At 39.8% G+C, this 23,024-nt stretch overlaps 1 protein-coding gene across 1 annotated transcript in view; it reads left to right on the top strand.

Moving 5' to 3' along the window:
* Positions 1-23,024, top strand: part of THSD7B (thrombospondin type 1 domain containing 7B) — an 870,666-nt gene that overhangs the window by 489,773 nt on the left and 357,869 nt on the right. The window contains exons 8-10 of the mRNA XM_032411208.1: positions 2,377-2,568; positions 4,294-4,528; positions 11,980-12,095. Coding sequence (XP_032267099.1) covers positions 2,377-2,568; positions 4,294-4,528; positions 11,980-12,095 — 543 coding nt within the window. The remainder of the gene's footprint in view (positions 1-2,376; positions 2,569-4,293; positions 4,529-11,979; positions 12,096-23,024) is intronic.

Raw genomic sequence — 23,024 nt, 5'->3', positions numbered from 1 at the left:
GGACTAAGTTTTCTTTGTATATGTTTATAGCTCATCTCTGATATGAAGCATGAACTCGAGGGGGGTAAATAATAGTATCTTCACTAATTTTTACCTCGTCATATACCTTGGACATAGTACATGCTCATCAAATAGTACTTGATAATTGTATAACTCTTGAAGGCAGAGTTTTCTAAAAACATATTCATAAAAATACCACTACTAGGAGATATTCTTCTCAAAAAAGGACGGTCATTAGTCAGATAAGGCTGAAAAACACTACCCACCATTTTCACCCTAGGAAATTTACACTGTACATTGGCATTTTCAACACTCTGAGTAGTTCTTCAGTAGTGAGACCAAGTTTACTGTTTTAACTCAGAATTCATAGGTTTCTCCCACTTTTTTGTAAGAGCCCTACTAATACCTATTATTCCTCAAAAATGTCCTTTGCCAGACACTGCTTTAAAGTGCCTTGTATTAGTCCCGCATCGGGCTCCCTGCTCAGCGGGGAGCCTCTTTCGCCCTCTAACCCTCCCCCCTCTCATGCTCTCTCTCTATCTCATTCTCTCTCTCAAATAAATAAATAAAAAATCTTTAAAAAAAATAAAGTGCCTTGTATTAAAATTATGTTAATAATATTCACAAATGTGGAAATTAACGCTTGATTAGATGCAGGTTGGGCATTTGTTCGTTCTCCTTGCTTCTGTACTTGGGGAAGTACTACCTCTCAGCTGTACTGGTGTGTGTGTGTGTGTGTGTGTGTGTGTGTGTGTGGCAGAGAGAAAGTATCTGTGTGCATGTATATATGTGTGTAACATACAGTGTGGACTCAACCTGAAGATAGATTAAGACTGAAAAGAGAATGATTGGAACTGGTCTTTCAGCTTGATTATCTGCTAGAATCTCTATTACTTCTCATAATATGCTTGAAAAGTTTTATTTGTACCTCAGGGGCAATGAGCCTGGCCTCATTTACAAATATGAATGCAGATGTTAACAGTGGATTGTCTTCTCCTCCAAGCAGTCTTTCTCACTGTCGGCTGGTTTTATTTACTTCCTCAGCAAAGGAATATCCATCTCTGTAGAATTAGACACAATGTGGTTAATGGGAAAAGCAGAAGCTTTGGAGTCAGAAAGTTTTAATTTGATACCCAACTCAGGCCTGTGTGACCCTGAGCAAGTTTTCCTTCCGGAACTGCTGACTCCTCATCTATAAAACAAAATGGGTTACACCTGCCTCCAAGAGCTTCTTACGAGGACAATGCCTGGCACAAAGGAGATGCCCCATAAGTAGTAGTCCCCTTTGTACTTATTTTTTGCACCAAGCAGATTATGACAGGAGAATTCCACAGGTGTAAAGTCGCAGAGACAAAACTGCCTCCTTCCTATAGATGCCATTCCACATTCTGTGTTGTTACTTCAAACTATAAATTATATCGTTATTCTTCATGTCTTTTGTTTTTATGAGGTGACAGTGAACAGGGCAAGTAGTAAGAGTTGAACTATTATCTATAAAGAGTAACACTAGAATTATAATAGTGACCTATTCTTACATAACCTGAAAGAGAATTTTTTAAATTATTATAGTTATTTGAGATATAGAAAGGTAACTTAGAAATGATCCCCTTAGTCTTAACATCTGTTCATTGTAAAAACAAAAACAAAAAACCCAAAAACTACCCCCTATATATATATATATATATATATATATATGATTTGAGTAATTCATCAGATCATTCAGAGGGGGAATGATAAATGTAATGTGGAAAATTTCATGTGGGCTTTCAACTTTGTGTCAACATTACACAATTTTAACCACAAGTCCCTTTCCATTGTGGTTTGGGATTATTTACCACTAGGTCCAAACAGAACAAAAGAATCGTCATGTGATAACCTTGCCTAAAGTTACATTTTTGGAGGTAAAAGCACCCAACAGGTAATTAGAATGATGTAATTCTTTATAGCATAGGATAGAATGTTCAACATAAATTGAGGTTTGCAGGCCAACAGACTATTCTGGCCCCTGTTTTGCAGAAAAACATATACTTATTACACATGGTTGTCAATAGCAGGTCAATCATGTCTATCCGTAGCCATCCATGGCTCGGTTGTTCCTGGAAGAAGCCCATTTTGTCCCTGCGAAGGATGACAAATGAGAGTCTTGCTGTGGTGTCTAACTTTCTAAATGCCAAATGATCTCCTGGCAGTTTTTCTTGACATAAATATTATGAATTGCTGAAGAAGCCATCATTTTTCACACTTTATTGGTTTAGACACCTGGTGAAGTTTTCTTGGCTAAACTGAAGTAACAGAGGAAGCAACATGCCTAAATGTTCCTTGGACTGTCCTCAATTGTGCAGTAATCAGCATTTGTCTCGATCTGGTTGGTTACAGGAGAAGATGTATCAGGGAGTCTCTGCCCAGCACCCCCGCCTCCTGAAAGGATGCCTTGTGAAATTCCCTGCCGAATGGATTGTGTGCTGAGTGAGTGGACAGAGTGGTCATCCTGTTCCCAGTCTTGTTCAAATAAAAATTCAGATGGGAAACAGACCAGGTCAAGGACTATCCTGGCATTGGCTGGAGAAGGTGAGTAATAGGAAAGGCTTCAACAGTGGAGTCAATTGCCGACTTACTATTTTTTTTCTAGTAAGCAATTGAGAAGGTCATATAGTAGAAGTAGCCACGGATAGATGATAGCTCTGTTGCCTGAATCAAAATTAAGTTTCATTTCCATGCATGCCTTTTCTCTTTAATCCTCTAGTTGATCTAGATTGGGTCCTATATTTACATGAATTGTCTTAGCTCAAACCTATATATAGGCCATGGCAATCAGATGGATGTTATTTTTCATTATACTTTCTTGGGGATAAAAAAAAAAACAAAGTTTGATTGACACACATCCAGCTTCAGGTAGCTCATACATTGGGAATATAATTGGAATATGTCTGGTAAAAAGAGCTCCAAATGAGGAATCAAGAGGCATGGCTTCTTGACCAGGAACTGCCACTAACGTCGGCCTGATTTCCTGTTCTGTCATGCTGGCATGTTGTGAGAGGGAAGAAGATGAAGGCTCTGAAAATGGCTTTGAAGAAGCTAAAATGTGCTATGGAAATGTAGACGGGTGACATCAGAACAAATTGGAGGAGCAGCTGTTTCTATCATTTATAGCAATGGTGTGTGTCCCCAGACGCACATGTCCTTTCTTTCAGGCTCTCCCTTGGCTTCGTCGGCCTACGGCTCAGTTAGAACAGCAGGGTGGTGTGGCCGCTGGCTGTGAGGAGCTCCTTTTGAAACAAGATTCTGTTCTCTGATCCTGAAAAATGGGGCCAGGGTCAAGATGAATGGAGATTTTCATATTCTTAAAGTGCAGTTACTTCACGCTCTTGTCTTTTATATTTCTGGAAGGAGAAAAAAGTCAGTAGTATTTAATGGGGAAAAAATAACAAGAATAACAAAACCAAGGTCACAGATCTTTTTGAGCATTTGGCCCACTGAATAAAACATCATAAGGTGGAAGAGTAGGAAAAAAATCAATATGTTAGGTAAATGCCAGTTTTTACATGGATATAAAAATGTGAAAGAAAAGACAGTAATGAAGTTTGATTGTCTGACTCACCCAAGAGTGTAAGGATGCACATCTGTCTGGTCTCCCTGCCAGTGGATAACACATTGTCAGATATCATTTCAGAGTTTAAGGATGGGCTCTCTTCTGCCAAACTTTAAGAGACACTTCTGGATTAAATTAAATTAAATTGCAGTAAAATGCATTGCTTGATGGAGGATAGGTGTCTTAAAATGATTCTCTGAGAAAAATAATGCTCTCTTAGGAAAAAGAGGTCAGATATAGATAATGTGTGTGTAAGTGTATATGTTTGACCTAATACCACTTTAAGGTCATGGGCTAGTGTATCTAACGGACTAATTTATGTAGTCATCGTGTTACTAAAATAAAAGCAGATTTCTTTGGAGTTTATCTCAGAGAGACATGATCCAAAAGTGGGAAATAGAATCTGGTTTTTGTTGTTGTTGTTGTTGTTTTGTTTTTGGTCTAATCAATGTGTACTGCTGCCTATTATTTAGGAGGGAAAAGTACAATATATTACCCTCAGATTGTTACTCGGGACAAAAGGATCATGGCCCTAGAAAGGGCAGAAGGGTTCAGAGGCCCGGGCCTTTGGAATCCTGTATCAAAAACACCATCTTTCTGGACCATTAAAATAGCAAAAACAACAAAAATAAGAACGACATAACAGCAACCTGGTAATAACAACAGCAACAACTATGTATTCTTTTGTATTTTGATTTTCACAGGTGGAAAACTGTGTCCCCCTAGTCAGGCCCTCCAAGAATATCGTTCATGCAATGACCATTCCTGTATGCAGCTCTACTGGGACACATTGCCCTGGGGCCCCTGTTCTGAAGACACATTGGTAACTGCCCTTAATGCAACCATTGGCTGGACTGGAGAAGCTACCTGTGGTGTGGGCATTCAGACACGGAGGGTCTTCTGTGTCAAGAGTCACGTGGGACAAGTGATGACCAAAAGGTATCACCAATAATTTATTGGAAGTGCATATGATTATTGCATAGTTGAGTATTTTTAGTCAAAAACATTTATCAAGCAATGAATATGCTTCAGTCTGTGCTGGGGGAAAAGGATTTTGTTTCATTTGACTCTTAATGACTAGAATTTATCTCTCAAAAAGGAAGGTAGAAACAGTTATAATATGGATCATTAGTAAGATTGTAATCACATGCATTAGCTAATGGAAAGTAAATGTGGCCCACAAATATTGAATCTGTTTGAGTAATCAAACATTTTCTTGACCTCATCTCAGTATTTTTGGCATTTTTTTCAATCATGTGAAGACTAGGTCAATGTGAAGGTAAGTTCTCCACTTTGAAAGGATAGGGTTGTGTTACACTCTTTGTTAGGTTCCATTGATCTTTTATGCAATGGGCAATAAATCCATAAAGCCATTTGAATAGACTAATTCATGCCTGTAAATAGGTTGCAATCTCATACATGTTAGACTCTGTACCTGAAGATATAAATCTGAAAAACAAAACAAAAAAAATAGGATAACTTGGACATGGGAACTAGGATATAGATATCAAAAAGGGTCAGGGACAATTGCAAGTGATAGAGGAAAAAGAGTAATTAGGGCAGAGAACACAGCTGTGGGACTTTTATCGCTAGACCAAATGAGGAGATATGACTTTTCCTCAGTCCATGTGGGAAGCCTCTGGAAAAGAAAATGTAAGGCACCTATGAAGTATATAGTGACCGGGTAACTGTCCTGTCCATGGAGATTTCCTAGTGGATGTGTTTCAACTAGTCTCTTCCTTGTGGTAGAAGACTCTACCCCTGTTGACAGGGGTGATATATCCCCGGGATGGGCATGCTCAAGCTTTTGTCTAGTGTCACAAATGAGGCAACTTAGAGCTCTTCTCCGGGAATTTCTGAGTTGGGAAAATGAAACCCTCTCTTCATTCTGTTCATGAGGCTCTAAGTATATGCATTGACAGTTGCCATAGGCATGGTCCTAAAAGAAAAAGGCAAAGGGAGTGGAAGTGATGCTCAGAAAGAAGCAGAAACTGAAGCAGAACATATCCTGGCAGCATCAAGCTCTGGTCCCATCTCACTAAACATGCCCCTACCCTTCCTGGCAACGTGGGCAGACACATTTGCTCTTCCACCTAATTCGATCCAATTTGCGTTGCTGTCCTGGGCAACGGAAACGCCTGATTAATTTCACCTTGGGCCACCTTGATGCTAGGCACTGGACTTATCCACACTGGCATGGAAACCACAAGAGTTGTGTAAGGAAAGTCATAGGAGCCCAGTTAAGGGAAGCGAACCGCTGCTGGCGGAAGTAGTGCAGACTGGCCAGGTGCTGCTGGGTTGGAACATCCGACGTGCAGATGGCTGTGCAGATGCAAGTGGAGATGATACGACTTGCAGTGAAGCACAGTCCGCAAGACCTCCTCTCTCTCTTTCTTTTCCACAGGGCTGGAGTTGGATGTTCTTAATTGCCGCAACCCCAGACTTTGGCACAATGTCTAGCATATAGTTAGTGTACCATAAATGACTTTGGAATTCATAACTGAACTAGATTGGTGTGCAGGAAAGTTACAGGGTTCAACAAGGATTGGATGTGAATTGCAGAAGATTGAGAAAAGCTGATATCTCTCCTTTGTTCAAGAAAAATTACTTGATCCACCATCATACATTTTGGCAGAGGGGACTGCCGTAAAGAGTAATGACTAGATCAGATGTATGACCTCCTACTCTTACTAATTCATAAATGTTATTTCTGCTTTAGACCTGACTCTACATTGCTTGTGCTGTTTTTGGAGTATCAAATGATGTCTGTTGTGTTTTGCCACTTGCCTCGTATGTGTAGCACTACATGGACTGATTGAATCAATGGGAGTTATAGCCAAACATGGATGATAATGTTTTACATATCACCTGCCTCAGGTGAAAATCTAATTCACAGGGTTATGGTAAAATCCTTAAAGGCTTATAAAGATATTATTCAGACATGAGAACTGCTTTTATCTTGGGAAGGACTGTAGCCTTGATAATGTTCATTTTTATGATGTAAATTTTCAGCTGCTTAAAAAAGACACATGAAATATCAGCTTGAATATACAAATAAAATTAAATATGGCTTAGGTATATCTACATAAAATGCAGCAAACTATTATTCCTTATTGTGATGAGAAAATTTAGCATGCCTGATGTCTGATCTTCTCCCCGACACAAAACTTTTCAGCTCTGAACCAGAACAGGAAAAATCCACTTGATATGAGTACAGTTTGTTTATTTCTTAGCAAAGGGACATTAGAATTAAGAGTGACACCAAATAAATTGCCACATTTAAAGGACCACTTGGACATGAAAAGTTGGATTATATAACTTCAAATGACTGGTGTTGTTTTTGTTTTTGTTTTTGTTTGTAAAAGCCTGAGCACATAAATGTTATTATTGTGAATAACCCCTAGTTTTGCTCGGCTTACCATCACAGAAAAGTGAATCGTACAGATGTTTTCTCTAACACACACACATACACACACACACACAGACGTTGCTGATTACTTTTTACCCTGCTAATGAAGCTGGAGACTTAACAACTTAGGTTGAATTCTTACTGTATGTCTCCAAACAACCCTGCTAAATATGAGGAGCCTGAATTGACGTGAGTAAAATTAATTTAAAAATTTTAGGTTAAGGAGATTAATTGAGCTAAGAAATTAATACCTAATGTCCAGTGAAGTGCATAGTGAGATAGTGAAACTATCAGCAGTAGAAAATATCTTTTGTTCTGCCCTTCTGAAAAATATATATTTTTTGTTCTTTTTATGTGAAAGCTATTACAGTAGAAAAAGATTCCCTGCCATTTGTGAAATCCTTGGGGTGGGGTAGGGGAATAGAAACAGAAAAGGAGAAGGAAACATCCTGAAGAAGGAGGGGCCTTCAGGGTACAGAGAAAGAAGCATGTCTCCATGGAATGGATGGGCTAATATAATGTGTTTTATCTCCAAGCCCACTGCACTGGAAGGCAGAGTTCCTTGCAAGTTCTTGCTTCCCTGGGTTGGTGTTTTGGTTTCTATGCAGTTGTATAGGTGAGATTGTTACCATTGTATGAGTAATAGAACTGATCATATCAGAAAATGAGAACTAGCCAGGGCAGAAGTAGAACAGAAGTGAGAGCTTATTGGGATAGTTCCGGGGTTTTGTTTAGTTTTGTTTCACTATTCATTGTTTTTTTTTTTCAGTTGCAGTATACAAAAAAATTAATAATAATAAAAAAGATTAAAAACATACAATTCGGAGCCTTCCTAAAGTCCTGATAAGGCACTTTCTGCCTTTAATGTGAAAACACCTGGCATTGTGTGAGATATAATAATACAGAGCTCCATTTAAACATTTAACATTGACAGAGTTGACAGGTTTGCCCCACCTAGCTGAGTGAGACGTGCATTGGTTCCTGGGTCAGAGGACTGATCAAAGAAATGGAGCATCGTCTCTGCATCTTGATTATGGAGGCCTAACTGAAAAATGGCAGGTCTTTGTAGCTCAGTTTGATGCATTTCAGCACAGTGCTTATAAGGAGCTGAAGGCTACAGGGTGACAACGAGATAGTAGTTATAGAGCATTCCAGTGCTGGTCCAGGGAAATATATGTGCCGAAGTGAAATACATTCATCCTTTTATTGAAAGCACTGCCAATCTAGAGTCTGAGTGCTACATGAAGTTAGGAAGTATAAATTATGACAAAAGCCAAGGGGCCATACTTTGTTTACTAACTAAAAAGTGAATCCATATGTTTCCCTGGGTTTTAAGGCTTTAATTTTGTTTTGGAAATGGCTGGATAAATTAGCCTAATATCCCCAGGGATTTATTTGTCTTCAGGCTCCAGTAACATTGAATACTATTCAATCATTCACTTACTGTTATTAAATATTTACACTGAGCTAAAATATGGCACTTTTAAGATATGATATAAGATGGAATTCCACCATCAAGGCATTAAAAATTAGTTTATGTATTGTGCACGCATACACAGGCACACAGACACACAGAGACATGCACACGCACACACACACACACACACACACACACATGAAAACAGCATGAAAGCAGTCAAAACCCTTTTTTTGATCAATGTCAATACAACAATACAGAAAATAAACCTTACGGTTTTTCTTAGAAATGGAGGACACACATGTTGCTAATGGTCAAAGACAGTATTTTTGAAGGCTAAGAAGAAACTTACGAAAATTAGAAATGTGATGATTCTTGAAGGGGTAGACATTATGTGAATAGAAAGGAAGAGGAAGTTGAACCCCTGCAGAAAAGGTCAACCTTACTGGCAAAATAAATGAACAAAAAAACCGTTTTCACTGACAAGAGAATATTTGGCTCTATCAGACCGAAAATCACATTCCAGTTCATGGCCTCTATAAAAGCAATATAACCTGAGCTTGATCTTTGCCACTGAGGAGATGATACTGTTTCTCTCTTTCGGACTTAAGGGAAGAACGTGCAGAGAGAAAGGGGCTGTATTCTGAAAAGCTGACACTATGCCCAATGAGTATTTATTGTGAGTGTTGCTAATCAAGGGTAAATCAAGTAGGCAAGATCAGTTTCCTAGAAGAGACTAACACCTACTCCTAATTGAAGTGAGCAAAATCCCTTCAAGATCAGCCTCCCTCTGAAGCCTGAAGCCAGTGCCACAAATATTTGTAAGCTGTTTTGCCAATGGACGAGTGAGTGTGAAATGGCTGGTTGGGCGTGGGGCCCCTGCTGCCCCACTGGGCACGTAGGAAGCTGGCGTTGCTCAAGTCACACTTCCATTTCCAACCATACAGCAGGCGCTGTTGGAGAGGAGTTAGAATAAAGAGCAGCTCAATTTAATTTTAGTAGACCTCAGAATGTGCATAAAGGACTTGGGAATGATTTTAGTGTTTTTTTTGCTATCTCTAATAAAGTATGACATAAATTTTCCTTACCCAAGTAGGTTGTTTAAGTAATACTATATTCCCACAAAGACACTCTTCTTTCTTTCGATTGTTTTGCTTATTGAATTGATCTCTTTGATAGACAGCATTTCTGTGTATACTAAGGATGATTAATAATAATGCCACTAATAATTTATTGAGCAATTCTTTTTCTGTATGTCCATTTTCCATTTTTATCCAAGTTTTATATAGTCCATAGAAGAAGTAAAATAATACAGAGAGACTAATGATGGCAAGCAATAGGTCCCACCCATCTCCTGCTCCGTTTAGTATCCCACATCTCAAACACAACCACAGCCACATTTTAACAGTTGTTCTGTGTTTTCTGTCTGTCTCTGTCTCTGTCTCTGCACCACCACTCCCCACCCCCCACCCCCCGTTTTGACTGGGTAAGCCTTCACATGGTTCACAAATCATAATGACATGAAAGGAGAAATATAATATATAGCAAAGAGAAGCCTGATGCTCACAGCCCTTCTCCCACCCCCCTCTCCCTGCCCCCTGTCCTGCCACTAAGCCACTGTGTTAGTGTCTTATCTCCGTCCATTGTATCTTTATGTCAGTACAAGTGTATATTCTTCGTCCTCTTCCCTTTCTCGTGTTTACCTCTTAACTCTAAATGATACATTTTCCACACATCATTCATACATCTCCTCACTTATCAATTTATAATGCCTATTCCTTGATTCCCTCTCGTGAAAGCAATGAACCTTAGCCCGTTTACCCTAACTCCTGTCTCAAATCCCAGATTGTTGGTGTTCTGTGGGTAGGTTGCGTTAGTACTCTTGATTGATCTTTTTAGAACTTTATTTCTGTTTTCATTTATATTTAGATCGTCACTCTGCCCACGTGCTTTGTCAGATAAGGACAACCAAGCCTCCACTCTGTCTCTCTCCCCTTCCATCTCCCCTGCTTTGTCCACTGTGTCTTTACCTGATGGTGGCATGAATGATATCATGTACATTCTGTTCCAAGGTCAAGTTCTGTCTTCCACATTTGGCTTATATATTGTTTTAAAAGTTTTAGAACTAAGAAAATGTTTTCATTTTGATCATTATCTAAATTGATGAGGTCTGATGTCAGCCAGACTCTTGGATGACCAATTTTTCTTCCTCTTCTCCCACATCCATTATTGTCTGTCCTCTTACTTTGTCTTGGTGTTTGAAAACTGGACAACCTTTGCATTGGCATGTTGGTCATTTTGTATACAATTCTTGGACTTTTCATCTGAACTCTGTTTTTTTTTTTAATTCATCATTTCCTCAGTAGCTTTATCTCCTCTATTTTCTCTTCTCTCCTTCAAGAAGGTCTATTGATTGTCTGAACTTGCTACACTGGTGTTTTTTTTTTCTATCATAATTTGTCTCAAATGGTCTCTCCCCATGTGGCTTTGGGTCCATTACTGATTATTCCAATGCATCAGTTTATCATGTGAAAATGAAGGTTATAATGCCTCTCACTGTTGTCATTAGGAATAAATGAAAGAAGCTAGCCAAAGCCCTTAACTCAGCACTGCCTACTTAATACCAGAGCTCATGTTGTTAAGCTTTACCCACACTGCATTTATATGCTTTATGAGGAACTTACAGGAAACAGAATTTAAAATGCAAATATATGTTGCTGAGGGCTTTCCTGTTTTTCTTTTTGGCATATCACCATTTTAGATAATCAATGTAGTTTTTAGCCCTCTATGTTCATAAAACAAGTAAGCAGGCAAGAAAACAAACAAAGGCTTGATTGCCATTTTCTGAGACTTTAGTTCTTCCAAGTGATTATGAATCAATTGACTGTAGTATTTTCCTCCCAAATGTGAACATTCATTATCAGCAAAATAACAGAACTGCAGTGTTTCTCTTGTTAATGCTAGTTAGTGTATTTGACATTTGCTATCTGTCATATTTTGCTCATCAGTCCACATGTTCTAAAGAGATACCTGCCAATCGTTTAAATATTCTAAAGTTCTGTTCATTATCAAAGATGTAGAGTATATTTAAGTGGTTTTCAATGATTTTTGTTTCCCAATATGTTCATATATTGCCTTGTATTTTCCTATTCCTTTTGTAGGATATCATTGATTTGATATGTTACCCCGAATAAAATGCTTTTCAAGAAATATATCAGATGTGTTCATTCTGGAAAAAAAAAAAAAAATCAAATGTCATTTGAATTGATGCTGATGGTGACACTTTCTTGTGAAGGCATTCCCTTTCATTAGTGTCAGGGATTGCTCTTTTCCTGGACGAGTGAAAAGTATTTTGGTCTCAAGGTCAAGAGAACTGAAGTTGCCTTTGACTCTGCCACTGGCTGGGAGCCCTTGGGCAAGCAGCCTCACCTCCCTGGCTCTCTCTTCCTTGTCTATAGAAGGAACAACAGGGCCTCAGTGTTTTCTGTCCTGAAATCCTACAGTTCTCTGCTAAGCCACTTACTTCTTCCAGGAGGCATTGATATTGTCTCTTCACATTGACAGGTGTCCAGATTCGACTCGGCCCGAAACAGTGCGTCCTTGCCTTCTCCCGTGCAAAAAAGACTGCATTGTGACAGCTTTCAGTGAGTGGACACCCTGCCCGAGGTCCTGCCAACCAGGTCGGTGCATTCTGTTTTTAGTGTTCTTCCTAACCCACCTGAATTGCCTTCCTCACTGCTAAATAAATGAGAGACTGTAGAACGAGAGCATCTTTCTTTTCTATTTGCATGTCCCCCTGGGAAGCAAGGTTGGTAAAATTTGTAAATGAAGTCTTGAATTTCCAGATCCATCAGGACTTGGCAGGGAAAACATATTCAGTTGCTAGATGCTGTAATGTCACTGGAGTGCATTGCAGGAGTGCTCATCCTCCGGGATCCCTGTTGTGGTGTTTTGAAAAGCCATTCACATGTGGTTCCTTATAAAGCCTCATCACCAACACTGTTTCTTTGTGGCTCCTGTGTGCTGGGAGTCTGACTGGAGGCATCTTTATTAGACTATAGGGCCTTAAGCATTGTGCTTACATCACTGATAAATATAAGCCTGTGGAAGAACAAGGACAGATATGTAAAAAGCGTTGAACAGGTATGGGAATTCACAATATAAGATTTGTGTTTCTTTACTATAAATGGTGTTACTTTATACACCTGGATGTATTTAGAGGACAATGATCCAGGATACTTAATACCTAAGTCCTAAAAAACATACAGGAGCACTTTGGTAAAATGACCCTCTTTCTTAGAACAGGTCTTTCCCCCCATGCTTATTGCACTCCCCGTGATGAGCTAGTCCGTGTGGAGATACAAGTACTCCTAGTCCAAAACCTCCATTTCCACCTAAGACCTAGAGTTAATAATTTGGTTCTTCTCCCATAGTCTCATACCCTAGCCTTGGTCCAGTGGATCTTACCATTGCCACAGTAAGAAAAGGCAACTCCAAGGAAAGGAAGGATGCATAGAATCATAACCCTAGTGCCCAGAGTAAATTGGGTTTCATCCACACATCCTAGCCTTCTCTGGCTTGTCATGTCTTCTCAGGCAGGGCAAGGCTGTATTAGCCTCCTGGAAGAAGGGGCAAGGTAGTACTGTATGCAGTCCTGGGAGGAGAGAACCTATCCCAGAGATTGAGAGCATTCACACCTTTTCTTGGGAAAGTCCATCCCTGTGCATCTAGGATCCCCCACGTTCTTTGATTCACAAGTTGTGTCATATGAAAAGGGGACCAACATTGACATCGATCTGCTTGACACATCAAACCCCCCATCAGTGATTGGCAAAGGGGTAGTGACAGCTATGGAAGATTGTCACCATCTGTGTCTTATATTGCAGTGGTGGGGAACCTGCAGAAGGTTTTCATAACCATGCCATTTCATCTTCTTAATGTTCTTTTGTCACAAAATTAACATGGTTGTATCCAGTGAGCTTTGTTATGGATAGCATTAAAATAAATATTTTGAAAATGAAAGAACCTTGAAAACTACAGTGGAATATTTTTCTGATCTTTTGAGGGATAAAAATAACAGTCTCTTCCAGAAACTTTTCCAAACTTATTTTCTTGAATGGGGATATCAAGTAAGCGAACTAACTGAATGAACAGGATAATGTCACTTCCAGACAGATCGGGACAGAAGAGCTATGATCTCTCTGAACCATTTGAAAGGCAGCATCTAGGAGGATGACTTTTGGAATTTTAGTGGTAATGTACTTGAAAGACATTCAAAGATAAATAAAGATAAATATTGGGAAAATGCAGCAAAATAAAATAAGCTATGATGAAGGAGTTTTATTGAGATTCAGCTATTTCTTTTAGTTTCTTCCTCACGAGAAATTAGCATAATTCCTTTGTTAAGTGATTATAAGAGAGGAAAGACTGAATTAAAAGAATACCCCACTGGCAGCCAGATACTGGTGTTGGAGCTGTCAGGGTCCCCTGACACTGAGGGAGGCATATTAGTTTTGTTGAGCCAGTGCACCCTAGTGGCCGGAGATTACTTCAGCTACTGCTCTAGCATGTATTCTACATTCAAGAAAATTCTCTGCTGCCTGAGAGTCTTCTAGCACTGGCTAAGGATGGAGGAATCAGAGAGCATGTGAAATAATTGCTCTTCCGGCAATTTTAAATTTTACTTCAATTTCCAGAGATTCAATTAGTTATTTAAATGGTTGGCATTGTAATGAAAATAGTTCTAAGCCTCTGTGGTCTTTTTTTGCCTCCAATTTTTCAAGCCTAGGTAATTCTTTTCACAGCCTGGCAGCCAGGGGACCTGGAGGAGCAAAGATTCAATTTTCAGATTTATTCCAACTTTCCACTTCAATCCTATTTATCCTCATGTTTAGTTTATACCTTGGGACCAATATATTATTAAATAACTCTGGGTTAATTAGGGGGACCATGAGAGGGAGGAGAATATTGAAAGAAATTGTATGTCTAAACCTATGGTCCTCAGACTTTAGTGTTTCTGAATCATCTGGAAGCATTACTAAAATGCAGATATTCAGCTCCATAGCTAGATATTCTGATTCAGTAACTATGGGATGATCCCCAAAAATATGAGTTGTAAGTAGCTGCTCCTGAAGGGTAATGCATTCTCCTTCTAATTTTAAAAAAAAAAAAAAAAAAGATCCGTGAACAAACACTGCTTGAACTCTGGACATATGGCCTGTTTTTCAGCTTCTTGTATGCATCATGTTCTTCCCAGCTCAACAGCTGTAAATTGTGATAGCTAAGAACATAGATGCTGGAGCCAGATGGACAAGGTTGAGTTTCAGAGTTTGTTCTGTGATGGGGACACATTATTTCATCTCTCTGTGCCTTAGTTTCCTTGTTCATAAAACAGGGTTAATAGTCACACCTACATATATGGAAAGCACCTAGAGCCCTGCCTTGCATGGAGTAAGCACTGGGCAAGCATTTCCATAGTTGCTTTGAGTCTTTGCACCTGTTGTGTTTGAAGCTGTCATTGTATTCAGATGCCCCACCTGTTTTGACCTCGTGCATCCACAGGGACCTGCATTAGCGGCATTTCCCCAGGAATGCTATTCTCATGTTCCAGATCTCCCAGATGTGTTAGGCCATCCCCAGTTTACCTCATTAACTAGATAATCCCAGGGCATCCTGCGCATCCCCCTTTATAATACCCCGGTAGTTATCTTTCCATGTCAATATTGTCCTTACTATAAGTCCATGAATTCAGACACCACTTCTGTCATCTTGACTGCTGGATCCTGTAAACCCAGCACAGTATGAGACATAGTTGTCACTCAGTAACTACTTTTTGAATGGACAGATGCCCTGTAAAGAGAGGGAATGGTGTGACTTTGAATCCAGGCAGGATACTCTCTGTCCTTGAGAGTGTCCTTCAAAATATACTTTGGAGAATAGTGCTCTTGAATAATACTTCTCAAATTTAAATGTTCATACAAATCCCCTGGGGATCTTAGTAAATACAGATTCTAATTCAGTAGACCCAGATGGGTTCTGGAATTGTACCTTTCTGTAAGCTCCCAGGTAACTATATTTTGGTTACGAAGCTCCAGATCAGAATGGGGTTCATTAGAAATTTTTGAGGAAGGTAATGATGTGGTCGAAGTTGTAAAGTGAGAAGCACAGCCAGGAACAAATCAGCAGGTGAGGACACAGGTGAGGTATGGTGTGGGGTGAAGAGAAGTGGTTTAACCTACACTGAGAAATCAGGAGAAACATGGGCCAGAGCAGGTGACAATCTCAGCTAAAGAGGAAGGAGGAGCTCTTTTTTGCAGCTGTGGTTTCAGATTGGTTCATCAAAGAATACTTTATTTTCATGTCCCCAAATTTGGTTGCACAGTGGAATCACCTAGAGATCTCTAGAATATACTTTTATGTTTGGATTCTACTCCAAGACATCATGATTTGATAGGCTTTTCATATGATCAGGGAATCACTGGGTTTTATCAACCTCAAGCCAAACCCATTTGAAACCTCTCAGAGAGCCAAGGGGGCTTCAGGGGCCTGAGTGCACCAGGAGTGATTTGTGCCTTAGCAATGGATGAGTTGTGTCAGGATGTTATTTGGTCCTGGCTGGGTTTGTGAACTAAATCCTATGACTTGAAAGTATCCTCAAGCCATGAACGATCTCTAGCTAGTAGCCAGCCACGCTCCTGCCTTCATACTCCTCCTCATCTGTGTCTTTCTTTAAATGCTTAATGATAGTCCCACATTCTTCTAAGCAAATTAGATATTTGTCAAGCTGTGGCCCTGTTGTGGCCTCTCTGATTTTTAAGTCCCAGTAATAAATGTGCCAAATGATCAAGAACCAGCCTTTGATACTTTACTTGCTGTTTTCTTTTATCCTTCCTTCAGCCCATAGAGCAAGCGCCTGCCTGAAGTATTCAATGTAATTTGCTTAATAATGACAACAGTTTTCTTATTGTAGAGGTTCTCAGCCCTGTGTAGTTTTTTTTTTTTTTTTTTCCAATGCACAGATTCCAAGACTCACCCTAGCCCCTGTTAGTCAGAATCTCTTCATGCTGAAGGGACATTTGCAATATTAAAACTCTCCTCAAGTGACTCCTTAAGTGGGTAAGGATGAGAAACACTCATTTAGTGCTTTATACTGTGCGACATGCTTTCACATACATTTTAAGCTATTGTAGGAGATCATTGATAATTGTTTGTCTTGGTTTTGTGGGGAATTATCTTGGCCACTGCTCTTGTAACCATCACACTTCATGTTTTTACTTAAAAGTCACAAATCAGTACTGATTTTCCAGGATTTCTCTCAGGTTATCTTTAAAGGGGCTTACTTTATATTTCCAGAATTGTATTATACGAAGTTTCAGACATGTACATAAATTAATACAATGTTAATGCAGAATATTAAGTATTAATAGAACGTGCTCTTGTGTAACTGTCGCTAAGTGAAAACGATCATCAACTTATTTGTTTTCCCTGTGCTACTACCATCATCCCCCTTTCTATCACCCCACCCATGGATTATTTTGAAATAATTCCCAGATTTGTATACCACTTCTATCAAAGGGAAAATATGTAGATTTGTATACCACTTCTATCGAAGGGAAAATATGTAGAAATATGCTAGAAGATAAAATGTGCCATATTCAAAATAGCTCTTCTTATAAATTCCTACAAACCACAGAGCTAATGATTAATTATTTGTCAGTATCAATAATTAAAGGCTGAGGGAGCTCCTTGAACTTTCCTCTCTAAGGGACAAACTGGAGAGCAGTGTCATGGAAACAGGAAGGCCAGAGGCAAACTGCTGCTGGGAATTGGTAGGAAACTTCATTTGGTGGTAATCTTTGTTTCTGTGTCAAGCCTCCTAGAGATAGGTCTTGAGGTTTTAGGTATCAAAGAGAGTAATTTTTTTTAACTGCCTAGGTGGTGTGGTGCAGCAGTTAAGAGCATGGACTCTCAAGTCCCATCTTTGCCATATAAGTCACTTTAAACTCCCTTTCAACTTGCTGTGTTTCAGTTTTGTCCTGTCTAAAATGAGATAATATCGGCATCTACTTCCTAGAGTGGTTATAAGGGTTAACTGAGACTAGGGCACATTGAAGAATGTAACATACGTGGAAATTGATGAGTAGTAGCGGTATGTAAATTCCTTAGGAACAGGGAACTTGTCTTGTATTACATTGGTGTCCTGCAACATCTAGACCTCCTGCCAGTATGATGGCACTTGTTTCCATGTCTGTGTTTTTCTTGGACAAGATGATAACATCTAGAGGGCATTTGTCTTCTGATTTCATTAATGAACTTGCAGGGCTTAGCACAACGTCTAGGGCATAAAGGGCATTCAATAATTGTTGTTGAATGACTGAATACATGAACTCCGCATCTTTCCCACAACCAGTTCTAATTCCTAAAGATTTTGCTTCCATAAAGATGAAGTCATAGCATTAACACATTGCTTGGTGGACCCAGGCCAATTAGGGGAAAAGATATTGGTCATTCAGAATGTCAGATAAGTCAAAAGTCACCTATCTTAGAATCCAGAATTTCTCCCATTCAAATCCATACTAGCACCACCCTCTCTCTTCACTGACCCCTTTCCAGCACACAGGATTCCCACTTTCTCCCCACAGGCCCATCTGTACTTTTGTCTACATGGGAAGTAGTGGATGGAGTACTAATTTACTCCCGAATAATGAGGAATCTGCTGTGTTTGAGTAATCGAGATTTTGGGCCTGGGACACTGACCCCCCAAATAGTGTCGAAGGCATTATGATGATCTAATGACTTTCTTTGAGAAAGTAATCTAAATTTCAGTTACCACCTCTGTAAATTTAGAAATTTTACATCTAAAATTTCCCAAGGATTTTTGGAATACATAAAATAAGGTGTGTATCTCACATACATGTCCCAAGCTCAGCCTCAAAATGCAGAGCATAGGTGCCTTTGTTTTATACGGGCTCCACTGGGGGTGACTTGCCCCCTTTAGTCTATAATTTAAAGCCCATATATCACTACATTGTCCTTGTACTCAATAAATGTTCCTGAAAATTTAGTAGGAGGAGTGACAAACACTTGGGCTTATGGAGATTACAGTTCTCAATCATATTCCTGCCAAACTGAGGTGTTGTGCTGATAAGAGCCATTAAAGACACTTTCTCCCAATTCAGGGGGAAACAAAATAATGGATAAAATTATCTTAATTTCTTGTAATTTTTTGCTCTCCTGTGTTTGTTTTTGTTTGGCTTTGTTTTGCTTTTAGTTAAAAATTGGCACCTTCTGCCAGCCTCTATTAAAATCCATATGAAGGGGATTTGATTTGGGGAAAAATAAAATAAAATCCGGTTTGGCAACAGCAACACAAACTAAGACTACTTCATCAGAACCCCTTGACCATTTGGCAGCATGGAGGAACAGCACTGTATGATAGGAGAGTTGCTGGAACTTGGCTGGTGCGACCTACACCTCAGCTTCAGAGGAAACGTTAGTCTATGTAATAGCTGACAGGAAGTGTTCTCAGTCCACACTCTTCCTCCTCTCCCTGACCCCCTCATCTTTGGCACCAGAGATTGATGTACAGCTGCAGGGACCTGGAGTTCACGGCATCACCTGCTGGGATTTTTCTTCACTTCCTACAGTGGCCCCAGGAGTTGGGCGTAATCCCACATGACCAAAGAGGTGAGGAGCCCCCAGCTCAGAAGCATGAAGTAACGGGTTCCAGGTTAGCTGCCATGCATGAGGCAGAGCCAGCGTGGAATCCAGATTCTGTGACTCCAGGGCCTGCCTGTTTTATCCCAACACAAGTTATTTCTCCTGTTGATAGGCACAGCTCATTTTGCCTGTTTATTAGCAATTCAAGAATTTGGAGCCTGGGACTCTCAAACCTGTGACACCGGCATGGCACATCACAGACCTATCACACATTGCAGTCACACGTGCTGTTTCATTGACCGTCGGGACAGTTTGGGGAAACAGGAACAGCAGTTCCATTAGGGCTGCCCCAGAGATGAGGTGACGGGATTGGTCCAGGGAAGCACTCCTGGTCACCTGGTCCAAAAGGGGCCAAGAGCAGGTAAAGATATCCGGCTGACATTAAACCTGCCTTGCCTGGTGAGCCTGTACAGTTACAGGGAAAAACAGCTAGCCCAGGTCAGACTTATCACTAAGAGGCTATAATATCAGCATGCCTTTGCTTCATCTCACCGTCTCTTCCTATCAAATTAATAAAAGCTATAATTTATCGATATCCATTATCCTACTCTTACCTCAATCCTATACTGAAGGAACTATTATTACTCCAATTTACATATGAGGAAATAGAGGCTTAAGGATAGGACCCAAGATTGCAACACTCATAGAGGGCAAAACCACACGGAAGCCTAGGCTCTTATCCACTCGGTCAGCAATAAATACTGGCTGAACAATCAGTGCGTTCCGGCCATTGTGCTTGGCACCGTGTGCATATATGCAGAGTGGTGAGTGAAGACACAGATCCCTCCATTATGGAAGGTAGAGTCTATTAGAGGAAAATGGAGGCATTGAACCCAAAATTACCCAATGATCATGCAGGTACAAATCATAATATGTGCTAGGCAGAAGATCAGAGTGCTGTGAAAGTAGTAAGGAAAACTAGAATTCCGCTCTGTCTAGAATCTCTTTCTCCTTATCTCTGCTGCTTGCCCAGATCTAACCAAGGTGTAAATCCTTGCCTCCTTCACAGAATTTGTCCTGATCCTTCTGCTGGAAACAACCACCCCTCTCTCTTGAGTCCCATAACCCTGTCTGACTTGCTTGCATTCTAACTATCGGTAAAGGTGTTTTGTGTCTCTCTGAAGGGATGTGAAATCTCTGAAGGCTGGAACCTTTTCTGCTTTCATTCCCAAAAGTGCCTGGTAATAAACTTAAGACAGAACAGAACTCAGTAAATCCGTGTCAAATAAATGGATGCCAGTTAGAAGCAACCTGCTTAAGCAAAGCTGGCAAACTGCTAAGAGGAAAGTTGAGATGCCTTTACAACTAAATTTCTTTTGTAAATGATTCCATAGCTAACTGCAAGAACATGCACAGTGCTGTTGGTGATAGAAGATGGGGGACTTAGAGAATCAGATTTATCTCTGGTTTCCTGGCAAACATGGTTAAAAACATGGTTCATCCTTTTTGTTAATTTGTTTACATATTCATTCATTCATTCACTCATTCCTATGTCCATCAGTCTGTGTGCTTATTATTATTTTTAATGGAATCATAGGAGTATCTCATGGGAACCAAAGCCTATTCAGTTGCTAATTCCCAGAAGGCATTCCCTACTGCAACTTCACATTCCAGCCCTGGTCACCGACTGAGGCAGTTGTGTCCATAGGAAAGGAAATGAAGGGTTTCATGGTTTTATGTTTGTTTGTGTTTTTTTTTAATAAAACCCAAAGATACAATGTTGAAATGCAAAATTATGGTCATGTGTAGTCTTGCAGTGACCCAGACTGGTCCAAGGGTAAAACAGTAGTTTGAACAGGTTTCCAAACGTGTGGCCCATGTATTTCTAGCTCAGAACTACCGGGGATGCCTGTTAAAATCCTAAGAGATTCTGATTTTGAGGTCAGGCCTTGGGCCTCAAAATCTGCCATTTTTTAAACAAACTGCCTTAGTAATTCTAAGACACATTAAAGTTTGAGAACACCTGAACTATGGAGACATTGAATTTAACCATTAGCCAATGGATTATTTAAGAAATGTGTAACTTGCATCTACTATGTGGTTCTAATCACTTACTTTGGCTTTCAAGGATCCAAGGTTTATAAGCTATAGTAGGTTAAAATGGCTTGATGGGAAGTTAAAACAGGAAATCTTACAGATATCCAAAAATAAGGGAAAAAATTCCCCATGGACGTCAGGGGAACTAGAAATGCAAACAGGAAGTGAGGCTTCTCTCTTCAGCTTCCAGGCCAGTGTGCTTCCTCCCGTCTCTGCTTCTCTGTGTACGCCTACTGTCCTGCCCCTTGTAATGGACCTTCTCTGAATCTGTATACTCATAACTAGCAGATACAGAGCCCCGGAATGGCTGTCCCAGGCTCCACTCTACCACACTTTCTGTAGTCAAGCACCCCACATGGACAGAAACTTCCCTTCTGGCTCTTTATGGAGCTTACCAAGAAAGAGAGCCTGCTGGCCCAGTTTGTGTCAGGCCCTCAGCCACTTCAGCAACCTGTGGACCAGCCCCCTCAGGTCAGCACCCGTCTGAAAGGGGAAGGGGACAATGTGCAGAAAGGCAGCGGGAGCTGAGTGTGGGAACATTCCCCCTCAGATGGGGCAGGGGTTGTTCTCCACTGAGATTGACCTCTCCAGAACACCCAAGCTCAGCTCTTTGGGAGAGAATCCAGAACATGCCTCATTCGCTCACTTCTGTTTCAGCCAGACTCTGTAGGTGCTCAACTGCAGGGCGAGGCATGGTGAAACCCACCTGCTTGCTTCCAACGCAAAAACCATCCTCTTTCACTTGAGAGTTGGTTTGGGAAGAGAGTGGTTTACATTAGGTAGAAATACAGAAAAGGAAAACGAAGCCCCAGGCAACAGAAATGCAGTAGAATTATACACTCATGAAGAGTAGAAACTGGAAGGAGAGAGACAGCACTCACCCTGAGTATGATCGGAGCCAGGTATTTTACTTCAAACAAACAAATGTGCAGTCTATGTGTACTTGAGTTCTTACCAAAATGTCTAGGCTGTGATTTCTAGCAATAGTCTGTCATAAACAGTGTTGTCTTGGTCGTCTTATAAAATAAACTAACATACCAAACAAAATAAAATAAACAAAAGCAGACAAAATTTTTAAAATGTAGATTTGGTGCTTGAAGTTCCGTTCTTTACATCTGAAATCCACCATCTTCCTTCTACATTTGCAACTAATACTTGCTATAAAGCACTATTTATCTCCTTCATTCAACAGTGAAGCTACATTACCATAAATAAATCCTGTGGCTCACATGGATATTCATAATGATTTATTGTTAGCCTTGGTGGCAAAATCTGTTTCTTTGGATATGAATGCTCTTTCTTTTCAAACTCTTTTAAGTTCTGGCTGGTTTCTTTCTCATATCTCTAGAATGCTCTGCAGATAATACATTGCATCACAATATAATTTCTATTTGCCTGTAGAGGTAAATAAGCTGCCTTTCAGAAACCAAGGTACCCATTCTAATTAGGAGTTTATTTTTAGACTTTCAATATACTTCTTATGAAGGAATAGAATAAATTAGTTTTGATTTAGATGGGGTGTTACTTTAAGTTTATTAAATAATTTTCTACAAGTAAAATAATAAATTATTTTCCCTTCCTTGGCTTTGATCCTATGTTAATATGATTCTAAATTAGTGTATGGTTTAAGAAGGTTTTTGACTCACTGGATTAGCTAATATGATGATAGATTTATAAACTAATTTGTCTTACTACAACAAAACTTAGAGTTAAAGGTGGAGCTAAATGTTGGGATCTTAATATGTCAATTTGGAGCTTCAGGTTTTATAAGAATGTCAAATAATTTATGTAAGGTAACAAATCAAGAAGATTTTATTTTTTTAAACATTTTTTTAAAGATTTATTTATTTATT

Source organism: Phoca vitulina, unplaced genomic scaffold (genome assembly GCF_004348235.1).
Source record: "Phoca vitulina isolate PV1807 unplaced genomic scaffold, GSC_HSeal_1.0 scaffold1, whole genome shotgun sequence".
NCBI classification, from domain to species: Eukaryota; Metazoa; Chordata; class Mammalia; order Carnivora; family Phocidae; genus Phoca; species Phoca vitulina.
The sequence above is the reverse complement of the archived record's forward strand: the minus strand, read 5'-3'. Positions and strand labels throughout refer to the sequence as shown.